The sequence below is a fragment of the Plecotus auritus genome (genome assembly GCF_963455305.1).
Source record: "Plecotus auritus genome assembly, chromosome: 2".
NCBI classification, from domain to species: domain Eukaryota; kingdom Metazoa; phylum Chordata; class Mammalia; order Chiroptera; family Vespertilionidae; genus Plecotus; species Plecotus auritus.
The window spans coordinates 175,466,404-175,485,114 of NC_137771.1; the positions used below are offsets into that span (position 1 = coordinate 175,466,404).

Here is an 18,711-nt window from a genome sequence, read left to right on the forward strand (position 1 = left end):
GGCCTCACAGCGGGGAGGCCACACCTTCGGGCACCGGCTGAGAACAAGAGCCAAGAGGCAACGCCCCCTCGCGCGGGGCTCAGAAATGTCCTTCCCTCGAGTCTCCGCCTCCTCCCGACCGAAACAGCCGGGAGGCGGGGCTCGTACCACTACTACAAAGCGGCCCTGTTTTCTAGCTCTCCTAGTTCCTTGCGGACGCTAAAGACCGACGCACAAATCTGGACGGTACCATTCTTTGATTCCACTACTCTATCAAAATTCGAGATATTATTAGAGGTATCTATAGAAAATTAAGTTATCAAAAAAGTTTTATATTTTTTCTCTATAATAACAACCAACTTGAGAAGGAAGATGGCAGTTTTGAGCAAGTTCTTTCCTTTTTTTGTTCAACGCGGGCCTTGACTACTTGGGCTCACTAACGTCACTTCCGGGGATCTAGTGCTTGAATACCGGAAAACGTGTGCGTTGGACAGAGGAAGTTCGTTTCGCGGCTGTGTTGCAATGGGCCGTAGGAAAGCACCGGCTTCTGGGTCCCTCGGCCGGGCACTTATCCGGCATCAGACTCAGGGGAGCCGTCGACACCGTCACACCGACTCCTGGGTAAGCCAGTTCTTGTCCTCTCTCTCAGCCTTTTTATCTGGTTACGTGAGTGTGAAACTGCGAATCCTTAGGCCAAAGGTCACGAAACTTTCCTAGAAGTGACGTCTAAGTAGGGTTTTCTTTCTTTCTTTTTTTTTTTTTTTAGTGATCATATGGCCAACTGCTTCGTTCTCTCTTTTTAAAAATATTTTGATTTTTTTTTTTTTACAGAGAGGAATAGAGAGAAACATTGATGAGAGAGAAACATCAATCAGCTGCCTCCTGCACACTCCCCACTGGGGATGTGCCCGCATCCAAGGTACATGCCCTTGACCAGAATCGAACCTGGGACCCTCCAGTCCGGAGGCGGATGCTCTATCCACTGAGCCAAACCAATTAGGGCCTAAGTAGGGTTTTCAAGGATGAGTGTAAATTTCTGCCACGCTGATACGCAGGTCCTCCTTCTAGGAGGGACAGAGCACACAAAAAAGTAGGCCTAGTCTAATAAAGCTGGAGTGAGATTTTTGAAGGGTCTTAGGGTCTTAATGTCAGAATAATAGTCTTTGCCTTATAAGCCATGGGAACTTTGGAAGTTATGAGCAGGAAAAACACAAACACTACTTCTCTTAGTATTAATTTGTTCAAAGAACTGACCCTCTAAAAGTGGCTGGTTGCTACTAGAAGTACAACATATCTCTCATTCCTGCTTCATCCTTATTATTTCCTAGTAATGTCGCTCAAAGATGAACATTTCATCTCCAGAATGTGGCCGGCCTAATAGTTCCTTAGACCTAGGAACAATCATAGTTTTAGGACCTTTGAAAAATGGACGAAGTAGTTTGACTTGTGGTTGTTACTTTGACTATTCATAACCCCAGTTATTTGAGACTCACTAAGTTCACAGTAAGAATTTGTGCTAAAGTCAAAGACGTCCCTGTTGCTAACTGTCCATGTGCCACTCTCACACCATCTGATTTCTGTCTATATAATTTGCAGAGTAAGCAGCATTATGGCTCATTAGTATTCATCAAGTCAGAGTTACTCTGGACATTAGATGCTGACAATTTCAATTGGTTTTGAAGCAGCTTGTTGTTAATGTAGCCTTTTAAGAAGTGATAGGAAGATTGAATATAAATTCTAAAGAACTGGATAGTAATCCTTACTCTGATTTTTACTGATTCAGTGACCTTGGGCAAACCTTTCAATCTTCAGTGTTTTCATTTATTTGTACCTGTACTGAACATGTAGCTAGGATGGTGTTTATCAAACTCTGGGTTGTGTCTGGAAGTCAGTTAAGTAGATGGCAACCAGAGGTTTTGTTTTTTTTAAGCCAACAAAAAAGAATTCAAAATATAGAGTGTATTATATGTAGGAAGGTAACTTTGTTTTAGGATTCTCTTGTTTCCATTTTGCTCTAATGGTATATAATTGTATCACTGTGTGTATCACAGCATTTGAGTCACTGTGTAAACCTTACTGTGGGTCTCCATCCAAAAATTTTGACTAACTGTGGCTGCCAGGACCAGAGAGTCTGTGTTCAAATTCTGTCTCTATCACTTATTACTTGCAACTATAGGCAATTTTTTTTAAGATTTTTTTTTTATTATTATTGATTTCAGAGAGGAAGGAAGAGGGAGAGAGAGAGATAGAAACATCAGTGATGAGAGAGAATCATTGATCGGCTGCCTCCTGCACGCTCCCCGCTGGGGATCGGGCTGCAGTGCAACCCAGGCATATGCCCCCACCCATAATCAAACCCAGGACCCCCTGGTTTATAGGTTTGACTCAACCACTGAGCCAAATTGGCCAGGCTAGGCAATTTATTTTTATCTATTTAAGCCTGATTTCTTGTCACAGAAAATAGAGCTAAATTAAAAGATTTTGAAAATGAAATTAAAGCATGAATGGAAAGTGCCTATCATGAGGTAAGAAAATGCTATTTGAATGTTAGTTATTATCAGTTTTGATGCTAAAGATGCTGATAATCTTGCTCAAGACCACAGAATATTAGTTCCTTGTGGGGTTAGAGTTTGTTTGGATGTCAAGAGCAGAAGAGAGTAACTGCGTTTTTACCCTGTTTTATTCATAGTTGCACACAAGTGAACTCAATGATGGCTATGACTGGGGTCGTCTTAATCTTCAGTCGGTGACTGAACAGAGCTCCCTTGATGACTTCCTTGCAACTGCAGAACTTGCTGGAACAGAGTTCGTAGCTGGTAAGTTGTTTATTGCTGAGTGCATATGACACGGGTCACATTTCCGTCTTTGCTTACTAGATACAAACAAATCTACCTGGAACTGTTTTTGCAGACCCTACTAAATTCATAAATGAGCTGTCTTTAATCCAAAGGCAGATATCCCAGGAGCATTGTGGGGTCCAGTTGTACTCAAGTTGTGAGCTACAGGATGTGCCACAGTTTTAAAATTCAGCTCTGAAAAAACACTTCAGATTTTACAGTATCATATTAAATTCAAGAAACTCAATCTTTCCTAGGGAAAAAAAAATAATCAGCATTATGGTGGACAATACTAGTGTTTTCCAGAATGTTTTCTGATATTGTTAGAAGCACAATTCTAGGCTTGCTCCTGTTAACTTAGGCAATTTGAATTGTATTTTAAAGTACTTGTCAGCACATTATAGTGAATTTTTCTATGCATGTAATTTGTTTTAGTCATTTCTCTCCCTGGTTTTTAATATGTGTTTCTGAGCACTTAGAAAAGTACATGGCACAGAGATGGCATTATAAACTATTATTCCTGTTGCTCTTTTATTATTGTAAATGTTATTATGTTGTTTAGCAAATTCATTCATTTGTTCAGAATGTTTTTGTTTAGTCTCAGCCTCTCTCAGGCATTGTACTGGCAACAATGTTGAATAAGACAAATTTTGGTTCTGTATATTTTATTTTAGGTGCTATGAAAGAAGTCTGTAGCAGATATGTGGGGTCATAAAAGATGGAGGTGCTCACAATTGAGTTAATCACCAGTGGCCGATAATCAATCATGCCTATGTGATGAAGCCTCCATAAAAACCATTTAGAGAGTTGGCACCTCTAGTGAAGTTGTGGGACAGAACCCTTCTATCTCTGGAGTCTGACAGAATATAATGGAGTTGTTGGTGTTTGGAGAATTGGTTGTTAGTGTGGGAAAACCCCACATATTTGGTGTCAAAAGTGTTGGTAGTAAACACAGTTCAGAGACAGGTGCTACATTGTTGTATGCTTACTTGCAGCAGCACTCATAGCATCACTACTGAAATGAGGAGAAAGAATAGTTGGCTTTATCTAAGGGTGGAGATTTGGGAGTGGGTGCAGTAAAGTAGTGAATTTTGATGTTCAATCAGAGTGGTCGAATGTATGTACCACATGGCTTTAGCCAAATAGGGAAAGAAGTTGGATGATGGACTGGAGAAAGAGAAAGACTCGAGGGGCTAGAGGTATTTACAGTGGTTGGACATTGGATGGGAGCTCACCATTGGAAGGAGAAATTAAAAGAATTATTAAATATGTAGCTCGAGGGGTGTGTGTTTCGACTGCGAATGGTGCTTGGATTTGACTATACTCTTGGTTACTAGACTTTGCAGCCCAAGCAAGGTATTGGTGGTCTGAGGAGGGTAGCAGACTGCAGTCTTTGCTTAGAGGTCAATAGGAATGTTGCTGAAGATGTCTCGTTACCTTTGAATAGGACCTTCCCTTGACATTTTGATAAGAAGCTTAGCTGACTTCTAAGGAGACTAGGTGGCTGTGTGTGGTGAATTTGAGAGGTCTGGAGCAACTGAGGGGTGGCTGGAGGGAAATAGAGCCCTAGAACAGAGGTCTCTGATTCACACATGGACATGACATTTATTTGATTTTACATAGGGCACTAATCCCAGGTGTTCATCATGCATATCTTATATACAATATAGTGTAGTAGTTCACCATTTCTAACTGGAGTGAGACTGCTGAATCGTTGCTTCCCCACCCATTCCCATTGGCTTACAATTCTCCCTGTATCAGCTGTCGGCAACCAGTGGTCCGAAAGGTTGGCGACTGCTGCCTATATAAAATGAAGAGATTGGTTATAGTAAATCTTCACAGTTTCTTCCCATTCTTAATGCATTTAGCATATGGAGTTTTATAAAATTAATAAAAATCTTTTCCTTTTTGTAGAAAACTTTATGATTTATCCAAGGCTAGAGGAATCTAAATTTTAAAAGCTTAAATTCTGTTTTAGATGCTCATATTTTTAGTTTTGAAGTAATGACCAGTATTCACTCTCTGTATTGCCTTTTAAGTAACAGTTCTTTTCTGTTCTATAAACAGAGAAGCTTAATATTAAGTTTGTGCTTCCTGAGGCTAAAACTGGACTGCTGTCTTTTGAGGAGAGCCAGAGAATTAAGAAGCTCCATGAAGAAAACAAACAATTCTTGTGTATACCAAGGAGGTGAGTTGAACAAGAATGTAGAACATCATGAGGCACAACATGGCCACTGAGTATAAAATTTTTATATGTTCATTCTTTTTCTGCTCTCTTTTCTCAGTTGCCATTATTAAATACAAATCCACTATTTTATTTTGGTAACTCATATGGAGTTTTTCCCCTCTGTGATTATTTCAGACCAAAATGGGACAAAAAAACTAGCTCCGAAGAACTCAAACAGGCAGAAAAAGATAACTTTCTAGAATGGAGACGTCAGCTTGTCCGGTGAGTGTTAAGATTATCTGAAGATTTGCCTTGAATTCTGAGTCAGGCATTTTGATGTGCTTGCATTGCTGTTTGCATTTTGAAAACTTGACTCTTTTAAAAGAAAACTGGTAGATTTCTTTTAAGTGCAAATTGCTGGCCACACATGAATCCTTGCACAAAGATGGTGAGTTGGTTAATGCTGAGTTGGTTACTCTGCTCCATTCCTGGCTGTTTCTCTCGTTTATACCCTTCTCCACCATTAGTCACCCTGGAGTTGATCACCGCTCTCCGCATTCCTCCAGGAAGAAATGCCTTGGAGAAATGTCACTTTGTGTAATAGATAAACTTCCAGGGTTTAAATAGATTAAATATAAAACTTGAATTTGATTTTCTTATTGATTCAGCAGAGAGTATCTTCTATAATAATAAAAGTGTAATATGCTAATTAGACCAAACAGCCAAACGACCTTCCGGACAAAGTCGGAACTGCGAGGGCCCAGGCAAGCTGCTGCGGCTGCGAGGGCCGAGCCCCTTGCACGAATTTCGTGCATCAGGCCTCTAATGTAAAAATAATTTGACAGTTAATATTTATGTACTTATTTTTTAATGCAATGAGTTTGAGTGTTTATGTTACTCAAAACCTTATATATATATATATATATAATCTGGCAAAGGTATAAACTTATCATTTTAAAGCCAGGCTAGAAGAGGAACAAAAGCTGATATTGACTCCATTTGAAAGAAATTTGGACTTTTGGCGCCAACTCTGGAGGGTGATTGAGAGAAGGTAAATGAGCATTTTGGGGAGAAGGGTACTGGCATTGTTGTGGTGGTGTTATATTAGATTTGGATGTTAACACATGTTTATATGCCCAGGGTTGGGGATGGGGGGCAGGATTAAGCTATACAAAGGGCTGTTGTTGAGAATTATTTTAAAAACTGAAAGTATGATACTGTATTTTTAAAAATATATAATGTTTTCTGTTATTAGATGAACACAATAAGCTTGTGAGAATGGTGAGCATTTTCTGTAAGATGAGTTCTGAAGCAACTGTAGTTATTTCAGCCACTATATATTGAATTTCTACTGGTAATATGGAAAATATGGATGTGAAAAGGGATAGGTATCTGCCTGAAAGAGCCAGTATATTATGGGGGGAGGCCAAGCAAAGCCCCAGGCAACAGAGCACACAGATGAATGAAATGCAGTCATTCGTCGCACTCCTACGATGCAGTTCTGGTAAAATGCAAACCAGTGTGATTCCTACTATGTTGCAGATAGAAAGGTAGTGGGCCAAGTCATAGGCGAGGAAGAAGCAGTTGATAAGGAAGGATTGGATGGGGGGAATGATCTGTTTTAATTGGGATTTGAAAAGAGAAACATTTTAATAAATTAAGAATGGGATATTTTCAGTCTTTTTCATGTCTTGATTGTTAGAAATGGATGAATCAACTTTCTCCATTCTAACCTCTTTGATATAGTGCAGCTTTTTTTAACCAGTGTGCTGCAAGAATTTTAAAACATGAAGTACCTGACTTTTTGGTCAGGGGCACTGACCTCTTTTTGCTTAGATTGTCAAATAAAAAAATGACAGCATCCAACACAATAGCTGTCCTGTGTGAATGAATCAAAATTATACCATTTTTTGTTTTTGTTTTTTTTGTCAGATTGTCAAAAAAAATTTTGGGGGGGTGTCACAGAATTTTAGTAATTAGTTTATGTGTGCCATGAGATGAAAAAAATTGAAAATTGTTGGTATAGTTAAAAGGTTTTTGTTTTCCTCAAGGTGTCTGAATTACTTACAAGGACTCCATAAATGAAATTTATATTTGAAATGATTTTTTTTAACAAAAGGAACCTTCAGGTTGTATTTTTTTTTTTTTTTTTTTTTTTTTTTGAAATCCATAAAATGTACCCAGTAAGAGCATTAGGAAACAGGATGCCTGGTTCTTGGAAAAGAATATTAGCGCATTTGCATTGTTATGGAAAAAAAAACAGGAATTGGATTAAACTTGTTAACCGGGTGGGGCATAATTGCCTGGTTGAACGGAACAGGGAATGACCTAAGAACTCCCTGTTCAGATTGGCTTCAGTGTCTCGCCTCCCCCTTGCCTTGAGAGCTAGATCTAATGCTTCTAGTCCCAAGCTGTCTTGGGGCTCCGGGGCAGGCACAGGCTTGCCTCTTACAGGTTTGACATATCTTAATTGCTGTTCTTTCTGTCTTTTCGTCCTAATGAGTTCCAGCCGTTCCTTTTTGTAGGTTTTGACAGGGAACAAAAGTAACCATACGTGTTCTCCCATGTTTAACAGGACGGCTCTTTACACGCTTTTTATGCCCCTAAATAAGCAGTTGGTTTCCCCAGCGTGAGCCTGTCCTTGTTGAAACTTTTAGTTAGATTCAATTGGATTACAGTGTTACTTGTGTTACTGTTGTTATGTGATATTTCTCTTTTTATAAGAACATACTTCTACCTCCACGAATATAGTGTGTTTTACATGGAGGTGTGGATCTGAGTTACATAGAAATATTATTAATAAAGTGACTACCACCACATCTTTTAACAGGAAATGTTTACTAGTGTGTTCTGTACAACCCATGTCTCCTTCCATTAGGTAACAGGCAGCTAAGCCATCTGCCTCTTTAATCTCAAAAATAGTTATCAGAAAAGATTTGATGTATGACATGTCATTGAAATGCAGGAAATTTCGAGGGCAGAACACTGCATTCCAGTAACATAGGCGCCTTCCTGGTACATAGTTGCACTTTTCTCTGCATCCTAATTCAACACACGAAGCAAGCTGTCTTAAATTTGTCTTCTCTTACTGGTGTTTCTAAGCTGATTATTTGTTCTTATTCTTTCTACATGTTTGGTAGGTAGACATAAAGTTTGTAATTTTAGTTCATTAGGCTTTTTTGCAGTCATTCTTGCATTTACTCTTAAATACAGTTTTTAAAGTAGATATTACCTTAAAGAAGAAAATATTAGGGCTTGCTTAATTTGAGAATTTAAAAACAATCTATCATAAATGAGCAAGTCTGTGAGTTCCTTTGTATCACACAATTATGCTGGAAATTGAACTATTTTAAAGGAATTGTACATTGTCAAAAACCCTGCCCTCAATGGCAACTGGGTTTCATGCATTTCCTTGGTGTTCGCCATGGTTGCATAAGAGTTACGTCAGAAAAGGCTAACCAGATACGTGTTTGGAGACTGCTGTAAGGGAATAGGGGGTACATCTGCAACTTATTCCTTTCCAGTGGCAGTCACACTGGCTCTTAAAAAACATCTTTTCTAAACACAGAAGCTGAAGGAAGGGAGGATACTCCCAGTAAAGTGAAATATTTATGCTGCTTGCAATGCTGGGCTGCTATAGTCCCTACCACATTTTGAGGGGCTTGCTATCAACTGCGGTTTTCTTTTCTTTTTTTTAATCCTCACCTGAAGATTTTTTTATTATTATTATTGATTTTGGAGAGAGAAGAAAGGGAAGGGAGGTGGAGAGACTTGATCAATTGCCTCCCATATTCACTCCGACTAGGGATCGAACTCGCAACCTAAGTATATGCCCTGACCAGAAATCCAACTCCAACCTTCCAGTGCACAGGATGATGCTTCAACCAACTGAGCCACCTGGCCAAGGCAGAAAGTTTTTTATACATCTTATATGTGATTGAAGAAGTTGGACTTGTCATTTCTGCTTCAGGGTGGCAACTTAAGTTGATATTTTGCTGTTTTGGATTCTTGCCATCTAAATCCACTCTTGGAGTAGGTGGATGATTATTTGCTAGATGTAGGCTTTGATAGGGCAGCTGTCAGCAGGTGATAAATATATTAGGGTTTTTTTGAGGCGTTAACATGGTTTAGATTAAGTACTAAATATATGGTGGACCTCACTTTATCGCTCCAGAAGGTGAGGTAAAATTTTAGCAGTGAAACAGCATCAGAGCTGTTTGTATAAGAGCAGGACAATATTATGATTATGAGCATGGTCCCTGGTCCATACTACCTTAGTTCCCATTCTGGTTCCATCAGTTGGTAGCTGGCAACCTTGGACAAGTTACTTAATTGTTCTAAGCTTTAGTTTCCTCATATATAAACAGGGAATAATTGTACCTTAAAAAGTTAAATATGTCAAATGCTTAATATATGGAAAATGTTTGCTTCTCTTACTATATGGTCAGTATTTCCTTTCACTTCACAATGATTGGAATATCTCACATTTGTTTTCAGCGATATCGTGGTCCAGATAGTAGATGCTCGAAACCCGCTCCTGTTTAGATGTGAGGATTTGGTAAGTAAAGTGTCATAAGATTCAAATCTAACATCCTTGGAGGAGCACTGGGAGGACAGCATCATTGATAGAAATACGCTAGACAAGCGTTCTGTATTCTCCTCTAGCTTTGTTTAGTTAGGCCTCTCTCTCCTCCGAGGGTTAGGAGCTCTCATAATGTGACTCTTTGTGACAGGTGTTTTCTCTTCTCAAACAGTTGTTTCTATCTGCTGGACGGCACAGACACCGACGTGAACTTTCTAGCTTTTCATTTAGAAGCCGCTTTGTTCATAGACATTTGCCAGTCTCTCATTTTTTGAGACACCAGTCAAAGTAGCATTTTACTTACTTTGACATATTCCTGGTTATTTTACTTCTTATCCATCCCATTAAGTTTTCTCTTCTCACACTTTAGTTATTACCCCCTGTGGTAGTTTACAAATAAACTAAGTTTATAAGCCACTGTAGGGGCTAATAAGGTGTGAGAATCACATGAAATAATGCAATATAGGCTTTGAATTAATAAAACACACGTGAAGTTTTCCTACTGAGGACTATAGTAGTAATAGTATAGATTATTTTAAAATCCACTGGTGAATAACATGAATCTTAATGGTGAAACTCTTAATGCAGAGCCAAACTTGGGAATTCATTTCAGTGACTGAGTCTTGCTTTTCTTTTAGAATTCAAAAATAAATTTTACATTAAATATTGTTGGCTGTTATCATGAGGCTGAAAAATAGTCCCTGCTGGCCAACAAATCTAGTTTACAGGTGTTTCTTTAACTTGTTTAAAAGGAACAATTCAGCACTATTAAGGACAAAAGGACCTGTTTTACAACAGGGTAGGAAAGCATTTTTTACCCCTTCCAATTTCTTAGGTTGAGAGTATTTCTTTATGTGACCTTACTTCTTTTCAAAGCTTACTGAGAGGGTCGGTAGAATGTGCCATGATTAAAATTATTTAAATTAGGAATGATTTAAAACTGAGGGGAGTGAAAACTTTTAGTCATAGCTGGAGGAGGGGTGGTCCTTCAGTATAATTAGCCTAATTTTTACTTGTGGGAAGAGGCCTTCCTAATTATTTTTGTCTTGCCTAGGAATGTTATGTGAAAGAAATAGATGACGATAAGGAGAATGTTATTCTGATAAATAAGGCAGACTTGTTGACTTCTGAGCAGCGGAGCGCCTGGGCCACATACTTTGAAAAAGAAAATGTGAAGGTTATTTTCTGGTCGGCTTTGGCTGAAGCCATCCCACTAATTGGTGACTCTAAGGTAACCTGCGGGACTTTTCCAGGTTGGGTTTTAGGAAGACTTATGGAAATTTGGGGGGTTTGTTTGTTTGTTTTTTCCCTAAGTGCTATGATAGTAGGAGGACCTATAGAAAAATGGGTGACAAGGTGACGTCTCTGCCATTCCAAGGCTCTATGTTACACACTGATACTCATTTTAATATCTTTTAACCCAAATTTTATAGAAACAGTTTGGCATTTATTTCTTTTAAAATATATTTTTATTGATTTCAGAGAGAGAGAGAGAGAGAGAGAGAGAGAGAGAGAGAGAAACATTGATGATGAGAGAGTCATTGATTGGTTGCCTCCTTCATGCCCCACACTGGGAATCGAGGCCATAACCTAAGCATGTGCCCTAACCGGGAATTGAACCATGACCTCCTGGTTCATAGGTCGACACTCAACCACTGAGCCACAGTGACTGGGCTGGGATTTGTTTCTAATAAAAAAAATAACAACTATGAAAAGAAATTAGTGATAAAATCTTGGAACAGGAAGAGACTTAACGTAATATCCTTTCTTCTATCCTCCTCCTTTCCTTTTTTCTTATTTTATCAATCATCTGTTGACTAGTATGTTGAGCTAGGTGCAGTGAATACAACACCCACCCTTTGCTGAGTTCACAAGTTAGAAGGAATTTTGAGTTTTTGTTAATTCACCCCCTTTCAAAGGAGCTATATGATGTTCTTGGCTCATTGAAGCTGTGAACAACCAATTCCCAAAAATCTATATATATAAAAGGCTAATATGCTAAGTGTCCCGACCATCCAACCAGTCGCTATGATGCGCACTGACCACCAGGGGGCAGACGCTCAGCGTAGGAGCTGCTGTGATGCGCACTGGCCATTTACAAAGAAATGGCACCATGAACCTGGCACCGACAAAGCAACACTCGGCTTGCCCCAAGTGGGACACAGGCCCCGCCACCACCCCAGAACAACACCCCACCAAATTGCAGCCGATGCTGCAGAGACCACAGGGCACAAAATGCAGCCCACCACCCAGCCCAGCCTGGAAACGGTCACTGTGGGCGCCAGGTAATGACATCATGTAGCAATACTGGGCTTCCTCTCCCTAGCGACCACTAGCCTCCTTACAGTTTCTTCAGCCCAGAAACACGACTTGCTTTACACTTGACTTGCTTTGCATGACTTGCTTTACAAACATTTTACACTTGAACCTGTCTGTGAAGCATTTTCCGTGCCTCATCTCATTTGAAGTCCTGGAGTAGGTAGATAGGCGACTCTGTGGAATCCTATTTTCTTTTCATTAGCCAGAAAACGGAGATTTAAAAAGCTTAGAAACTTGACCTGACTGAAAAGAAGTAAGAAATGGTGGACCTTGAAAATGACTTCAGGTTTTCTCACTGCGCAGAATATAGTCAAACACTGCTGCAGTTAAATATTTTACCCTTGTTCTTCTTGCATGGTCTACAATAATAATCTGCTTCGTGTTGATATTTACTGCTGTGTTGTTGACAATTACCTGAAAGAGAAGTTGAGGTGCTTCACTGGGCTGGAAAAAGTTTAGCTAAATCAGAAAGGAAGTCTAATTAAGCAAGTTTATTATATATACAGGCAGTCCTTTGGTTACATCGGACTTGACGTATGTCATTTCATGGTTAGGTCGCCATCTCCCATTTATTTATAAAAAATCATTTTGATGTATATACATACATGCTTTATGTTTTTTATTATTTACTGTATTTACCACAAGTAAAGGTCAGGAATTGTTATCTTTTAAATTTTTTTTACTGCTTCACTTCATTACTGCTGTGTATGTGCTCCATGTGAGTGACATAGGTGGGTTCCGACTTATGGCAAAAATCGTGTTACGTTGCACCATAGGAACGGATCTCCGATATAACCCCAGGACCTACTGTGGGTGTGTGTGTGTGGCTAAGTTGACTTGCGCATGCGCAATACATAGAAAGCTCTCGCTGGTGCCATTCGTACATACACTGAGTGGCCAGATTATTATGATCTCTGAATGCATAATAATCTGGCCTGTGTGTGTGTGTGTGTGTGTGTGTGTTAAAGGCCCAGTGCATGAATTCATGCATGGGTGGGGTCCAGCCAGCCTGGCCAGGGGAAGGGAACATGGGTGGTTGGCCACCCTGCCTGCTGGTCGAACTCCTGGTCGAGGGGACAATTTGTATATTAGCCTTTTATTATATAGGATATACACTGAGTGGCCAGATTATTATGCATTCAGAGATCATAATAATCTGGCCACTCAGTGTATGTTTTGATCTGTCATCGTGAATTTGGTTGATAATTCTATTACAGAAAAAGGGCGAATAGCAATATTAAAATATTTCTTTTAATTAATTTCCTTTCAATGTGCACGAATCTGTGCACAGGGCCACTAGTATTTAAAGAATAGACTTAGCAGACCTCATACTAAACTTAGGATATTACTATTCCTTTCAAATATTAGTGATATGGGGTGAAGGTAGACTTCATTTTGGTTGTGCAGTTTGTTTTTCTCTTCTTCCAGCTTTGAATCTTGTGCATATTTTGTATGTTTGTCCTTTTATATATTCTTCCCAGTCATTGGTAACATTGTTAAATAGATTAGGACCAACTGGGACCAAGCATAGAGCTCTGTAACTTTTTGTGGACTTACTGAGCACTCAGTACCAAGCATTTAATACAAATGCCGTTGCAAGGATATAACAATCACAATGTTATTGTTGTTAATAAAAACTAACCCTTAGAAAATTTATGCCAGGTACCACTGTTCTAAGCACTATGTATTTTATTCATTTATTCTTTTCAACAATAATTGTAAGTGCCTGTTGGCATTGGGCAGTCTGGCTTCATAGTTTGTCCTCTTAACCATCATTTCTGTTATTTCAGTAATTGTCTTGCTGGAATCTTAATAGCCCAGCCGGTGGCTCAGAGGTTGAGTGTCAACCTATGAACCAGGGAAGTCATGGTTTGATTTCGGATCAGGGCTCATGCCCGGGTTGTGGGCTCGATCCCCAGTGTGGGGCATGAAGGAGGCAACCAATCAATGATTCTCTATCGTCATTGGTGTTTCTATCTCTCACTCCCTCTCCCTTCTTCTCTGAAATCAATAAAAATGTGTGTGTGTGTGTGTGTGTGTGTGTGTGTGTGTATACAACTATATTGGTTAGCCCTGATGTACCAACCCAATAACCCTGTCAAAAATGGAAAAAGGATTAATTCCTACACCTATGATATTTCCTAAACTGTCAACCAAGTAGTAGATTTCAAAGAGAAATGGAGTTTGTTGGCATGGTCTGTACTCAGGGAACCCCTGTTGCTGAATGTCTCTTTTTATGGCTCACCAGTTAACTGTGGAATTGTTTCCATATCAGATTTGGGTTAATAGTGTGTGGTTTGTGGAAGATACTCGTTTTTCCTTTTTAAAAGTTAGGCTCCATTTACTACTTCTAAGTCTTCTGAAATCTGTTTTTCATGATTTCCTAAGACAAAATGCCAGCTACCTTGTTATTACATACTAGAGGCCCAAAGCACAAAGATTCTTGCAAGATTGGGCCTTCCTTCCCCTGGCTGCCGGCACCGCCTTCGCTCTAGCCGGAGCCACCTTTCCACTCCGGCCCGGAGCCACCTTTCCACCTTCCCACACTGCCCAGAGGCCCGGAGTGTCTGGGGCAGTGCCTGCTTATGCAGATTAACCCACCATCTTTGTTGGTTAATTAGCATACTCCTGATTGGCTAGTGGGTGTTGCAAATGTGCGGTCAATTTGCATCTTACTCTTTTATTAGTGTAGACTAGAGGCCCAGTGCATGAAATTCATGCACTCGGGGGGGCGTGTCCCCCAACCTGGCCTGTGCCCTGTCACAGGGCAGGAGCCCCACGATCCATTGCCCCAAAGAGGTAGGCCCCGCCCACCCATCCGGGGCTCCTCGATGAATTGCCCAAAAGAGGTAGGTTGGAGCCGGAGGTCAGAGCCTGAAGGCAGGACCCCCCAGGCAGGTCTTGCTGCGTGGAGCCAGGGGACCCCCCCCAGGCAGGCCAGGCGGGACTCCCAGGCAGGCTCCGTGCCGTGCACGCAGCGTCAAGCCCAGCCCTGCCCACTTGCATGTGCCTGCTGTGCATGCAGCCATTTTGTGACGGCGTGAGGGCATCATAGCGTGACGACCACTTAGGCTTTTAAGGGAGAGAGGAAGGGAGAAGGATAGAGAGATAGAAATATCAATGAGGAAAAAATATCATCAATTGGATGGTTCCTGGGTCAACACAACCACTGAGCCACACCAGCTGGGCTGCCTCTTTCATATTTTAAAATTACTCAGAAGAGCACACAATGACTTCTTTTTTTTTTTTTTTTTAAATATATTTTATTGATTTTTTACAGAGAGGAAGGAAGAGGGATAGAGAGTTAGAAACATCGATGAGAGAGAAACATCAATCAGCTGCCTCCTGCACACCTCCTATTGGGGATGTGCCCGCAACCAAGTTACGTGCCCTTGACCGGAATCGAACCTGGGACCTTTCAGTCCGCAGGCTGATGCTCTATCCACTGAGCCAAACTGGTTTTGGCACACAATGACTTCTTTACATTGATCATTTATCATAGAAATTGCTTCCAATTCCATGTTTCTGTTTGAGTTGCCAGGCATTATCATGAAATCATACCTATTTTCCCTCACATTTTGTTTACATCGCTTTCCTAAAATCTAAGATACATTTTTAACTGAGTTCATAATGTCCCCATCTGTGATAGCTGCTCATGCTAACACTGTAGACTATTTGAAAATGATGCAAGGTTTATTTACATCACTTCTAAATTCAAACCATTTCACCCTTGTTACAAATTAGTAATACTGTAAATTGCCTTGTTTCTGCTTTGTTATCAGTAGGAATTCAGAAGAATTAATACACCCATGAATAGTACATGATTTTATTTTTCTCCAAAGGAAATCTTTAATTGGTGAATAATTTCCATATACAGAGTTCAGTTTTGTTGCTCCTACATTTTCCACAGGGAGCTATCTCCAAGGGGTTTTGATTTACTAATCCTATCTAATAAAAGAGTAATATGCAAATTGACCATACCTCTGCTACACCCACAAGCCACGCCCACAAGCCAATCAGGAGTGAATATGCAAATAAACCCAACCAAGATGGCTACGGCCACAGAGAGCAGGAGGGAGGCTTGGGTTTTCCCGGCAATGGAGGAAGCCAAGCTTTCTGCCTGCCCTTGCCAGCCTAGGCCTCCACTCAAGGCTACAAAGTTTCAATGATAGAAGATACATAAATCCCAACAGAAAAGGCTGCCGCCACTGAGCAAGCAGAAGGCTTGGCTTTGCTCCAGGCTACAAAATTTCAATTGTAGAAGATAAATAAACCCCAGATACCAGGGCCTCCACTTGGGTCGCCAGGGGGTGTGGCCAGCCTGCAAACCACCACAGGCCCCTCGCCCAGGCCGCCCCACGCCCCAAGGGAACCCACCCCCCCCACCCCCGATCAGGGACACCCTTCAGGGCAAACCAGCTGGCCCCCACCTGTGCACCAGGCCTCTATCCTATCTAATAAAAGAGTAATATGCAGATTGACCATCACTCCAACACACAAGATGGCTGCCCCCATGTGGTCAAAGATCCTGCCCCCATGTGGACACAAGATGGCCACCACAAGATGGCCAGCAAGGGAGGGCAGTTGGGAGGGACCAGGCCTGCAAGGGGGGCAGTTGGGGGCGATCAAGCCTGCAGGGGAGGGCAGTTAGGGGTGACCAAGCCAGCAGAGGAGAGAAGTTGGGGGCGACCGGGCCTGTAGGGAAAGGCAGCTGGGAGGGACCCAGGCCTGCAGGGAGAGCAGTTGGGGGGGACCAGGCCTGCAGGGGAGGGCAGTTAGGGATGACCAGGCCTGCAGGGGAGGGCAGTTGGGGGGGACCCAGGCCTGCAGGGGAGAGCAGTTGGGGGGAACCAGGCCTGCAGGGGAGGGCAGTTAGGGGTGACCAGGCCTGCAGGGGAGGGCAGTTAGGGGCAAACAGGCTGGCAGGGGAGCAGTTAGGCATCAATCAGGCTGGCAGGCAGAAGCGGTTAGGGGCAATCAGGAAGGCAGGCAGGCGAGCAGTTGGGAGCCAGCAGTCCTGGATTGTGAGAGGGATGTCCAACTGCCCGTTTAAGCCTGATCCTTAAACGGGCAGTCGGACATCCCTCGAGGGGTCCCAGATTGGAGAGGTTGCAGGCTGGGCTGAGGGACAACCCCCTCCCCCTGTGCATGAATTTCGTGCACCGGGCCTCTAGTGCCAATTATAAAAGAATAGCAGTTTCCTTAAACATTCAAACCACTGTCTTTAAAAATGCAAATGTAAAATGAAACTCAAATTACACGCTAAACCCTTCTTCCTTTGTATAGAGAAGAAAATGTTTTATTGTTAATGAAAAATGCTTTGTTTTATTCTGCAGCCCATTGCAAAATAATGTACGGCCAAAGAATTCAGCTTGACATGGGCTTTCCTAAACCCGTGCTTTCCTAAACCCATGTTTTCCTAAACCTGTGCTTCTTTAAAGATATACTTATTACAAAAGTAATGCATATTACTGTACAAAGTTCAAGTCCTACAGAAAGGTATAAAGGGAAGGCCCACGGCTCCTCCCCTCCACCAAGGGCACCACTGTTGATAGCATGGACATTGCATATTCACCTTTTCTGGCCTCCTTCATAACTTGTCCTGTGTTCATCTTAGATAACCAACTCGAGTATTTTCACTGGAGTGAAAAAGTGCAGTTACACAGTTTGAACTTTTCTGTTTCCTGTTATTTCATTAGGAACAAGCAAATGCAGATGCTGAAGAAGCCAACAGAACTGACTCTGAAAACTCCAGTTTCGATGAGGCTGAAATTCCACAAGGTGAGACTCGGCATGTAGAGAGGGATCCTCTCTCACTTAGTGAAGTTGTCGCTAGTGATGAAGACGACAGTGAGTATGAGGACTGTCAGGAGGAGGAGGAGGAGGATTGGCAGACATGTTCGGAAGAGGACAGCAACCCTAACGAAGAAGCCTGTGGCCAGGACTGGCAGGAAAGCTGTACTGTGGATGCCAAGGCTCAGAGCAGGAAAACCCCGCAGAATAGGCAAACACGCAATTTTAGCCACCTGGTATCAAAGCAGGAGCTACTGGAGATCTTTAAGCAGCTGCACACTGGGAAGAAGGTGAAAGATCAGCACCTTACTGTTGGACTGGTAAGCTGAAATATGTCATAAATTTGTTACCACATGACAGTCTTTATTCTCCATCCTGGGTAGCTGCACTAGAACCCCAGAGACCAATTAGGCATCATAGGGAATGCCCACTGCCATTGTGGGAGTGACAGGCAAAGCCCAACTCAAAACAGTGAATTTTCTCAAGGCTTGTATTGGTTATGGCCCTGTTCTTATTAGTCTTCACTCTTTCCAGTTCAGCACTGCCTATCATGTGACTTACCAAGCGGTACTAAAATGAGAGCTTTTGAGGTTGTCTTTGGACTTCCAGTCTGATGTTCTTACCTTTAGAAAGATGGGCTTTTTAGGTAAGGTAGGCTTTTGGTATCCTGTGATCCTTGACAACTTATATTCTAAGTGTTTCTGAAGTGTGTTTGGGAGATTCCCATCATCTTGGGGACAGGGAAAATATGATAAATGCTTTAGTTGCATAAACACTACAAATAGGGAAAGGAGATTGCATTACTAACTCCATATACCCTAAATCCCAGATAGCTGTGAAAAGTGCCCAAACCTGAAGAGGTTACAGCCTGGTTCCAGTTGGCCACATCTTTTAGCTAAGGAAATGTACAATGTTAGAGAAGGTATTTATTTTAAAGATCTTCCATCCAGGAAACAAAATAGTGGAGGAAAGTAAATTTTCCACATGTACCAGAAAGCCCAACTTCCCTCATGTTTATGGAAATGTGAAGCAAC

The 18,711-nt window shown here is 41.5% G+C and overlaps 1 protein-coding gene across 1 annotated transcript in view; it reads left to right on the top strand.

Annotated features, from left to right (window-relative positions):
• The first annotated feature begins 435 nt into the window (after positions 1–435).
• LSG1 (large 60S subunit nuclear export GTPase 1) overlaps positions 436–18,711 on the top strand; it is a 32,743-nt gene continuing 14,467 nt past the window's right edge. Inside the window, exons 1-8 of the mRNA XM_080657773.1 lie at positions 436–600; positions 2,669–2,795; positions 4,884–5,004; positions 5,179–5,265; positions 5,948–6,034; positions 9,481–9,541; positions 10,620–10,796; positions 17,584–17,997. Of these exons, the coding sequence (XP_080513899.1) occupies positions 502–600; positions 2,669–2,795; positions 4,884–5,004; positions 5,179–5,265; positions 5,948–6,034; positions 9,481–9,541; positions 10,620–10,796; positions 17,584–17,997 (1,173 nt within the window). The 5' untranslated portion in view covers positions 436–501. The remainder of the gene's footprint in view (positions 601–2,668; positions 2,796–4,883; positions 5,005–5,178; positions 5,266–5,947; positions 6,035–9,480; positions 9,542–10,619; positions 10,797–17,583; positions 17,998–18,711) is intronic.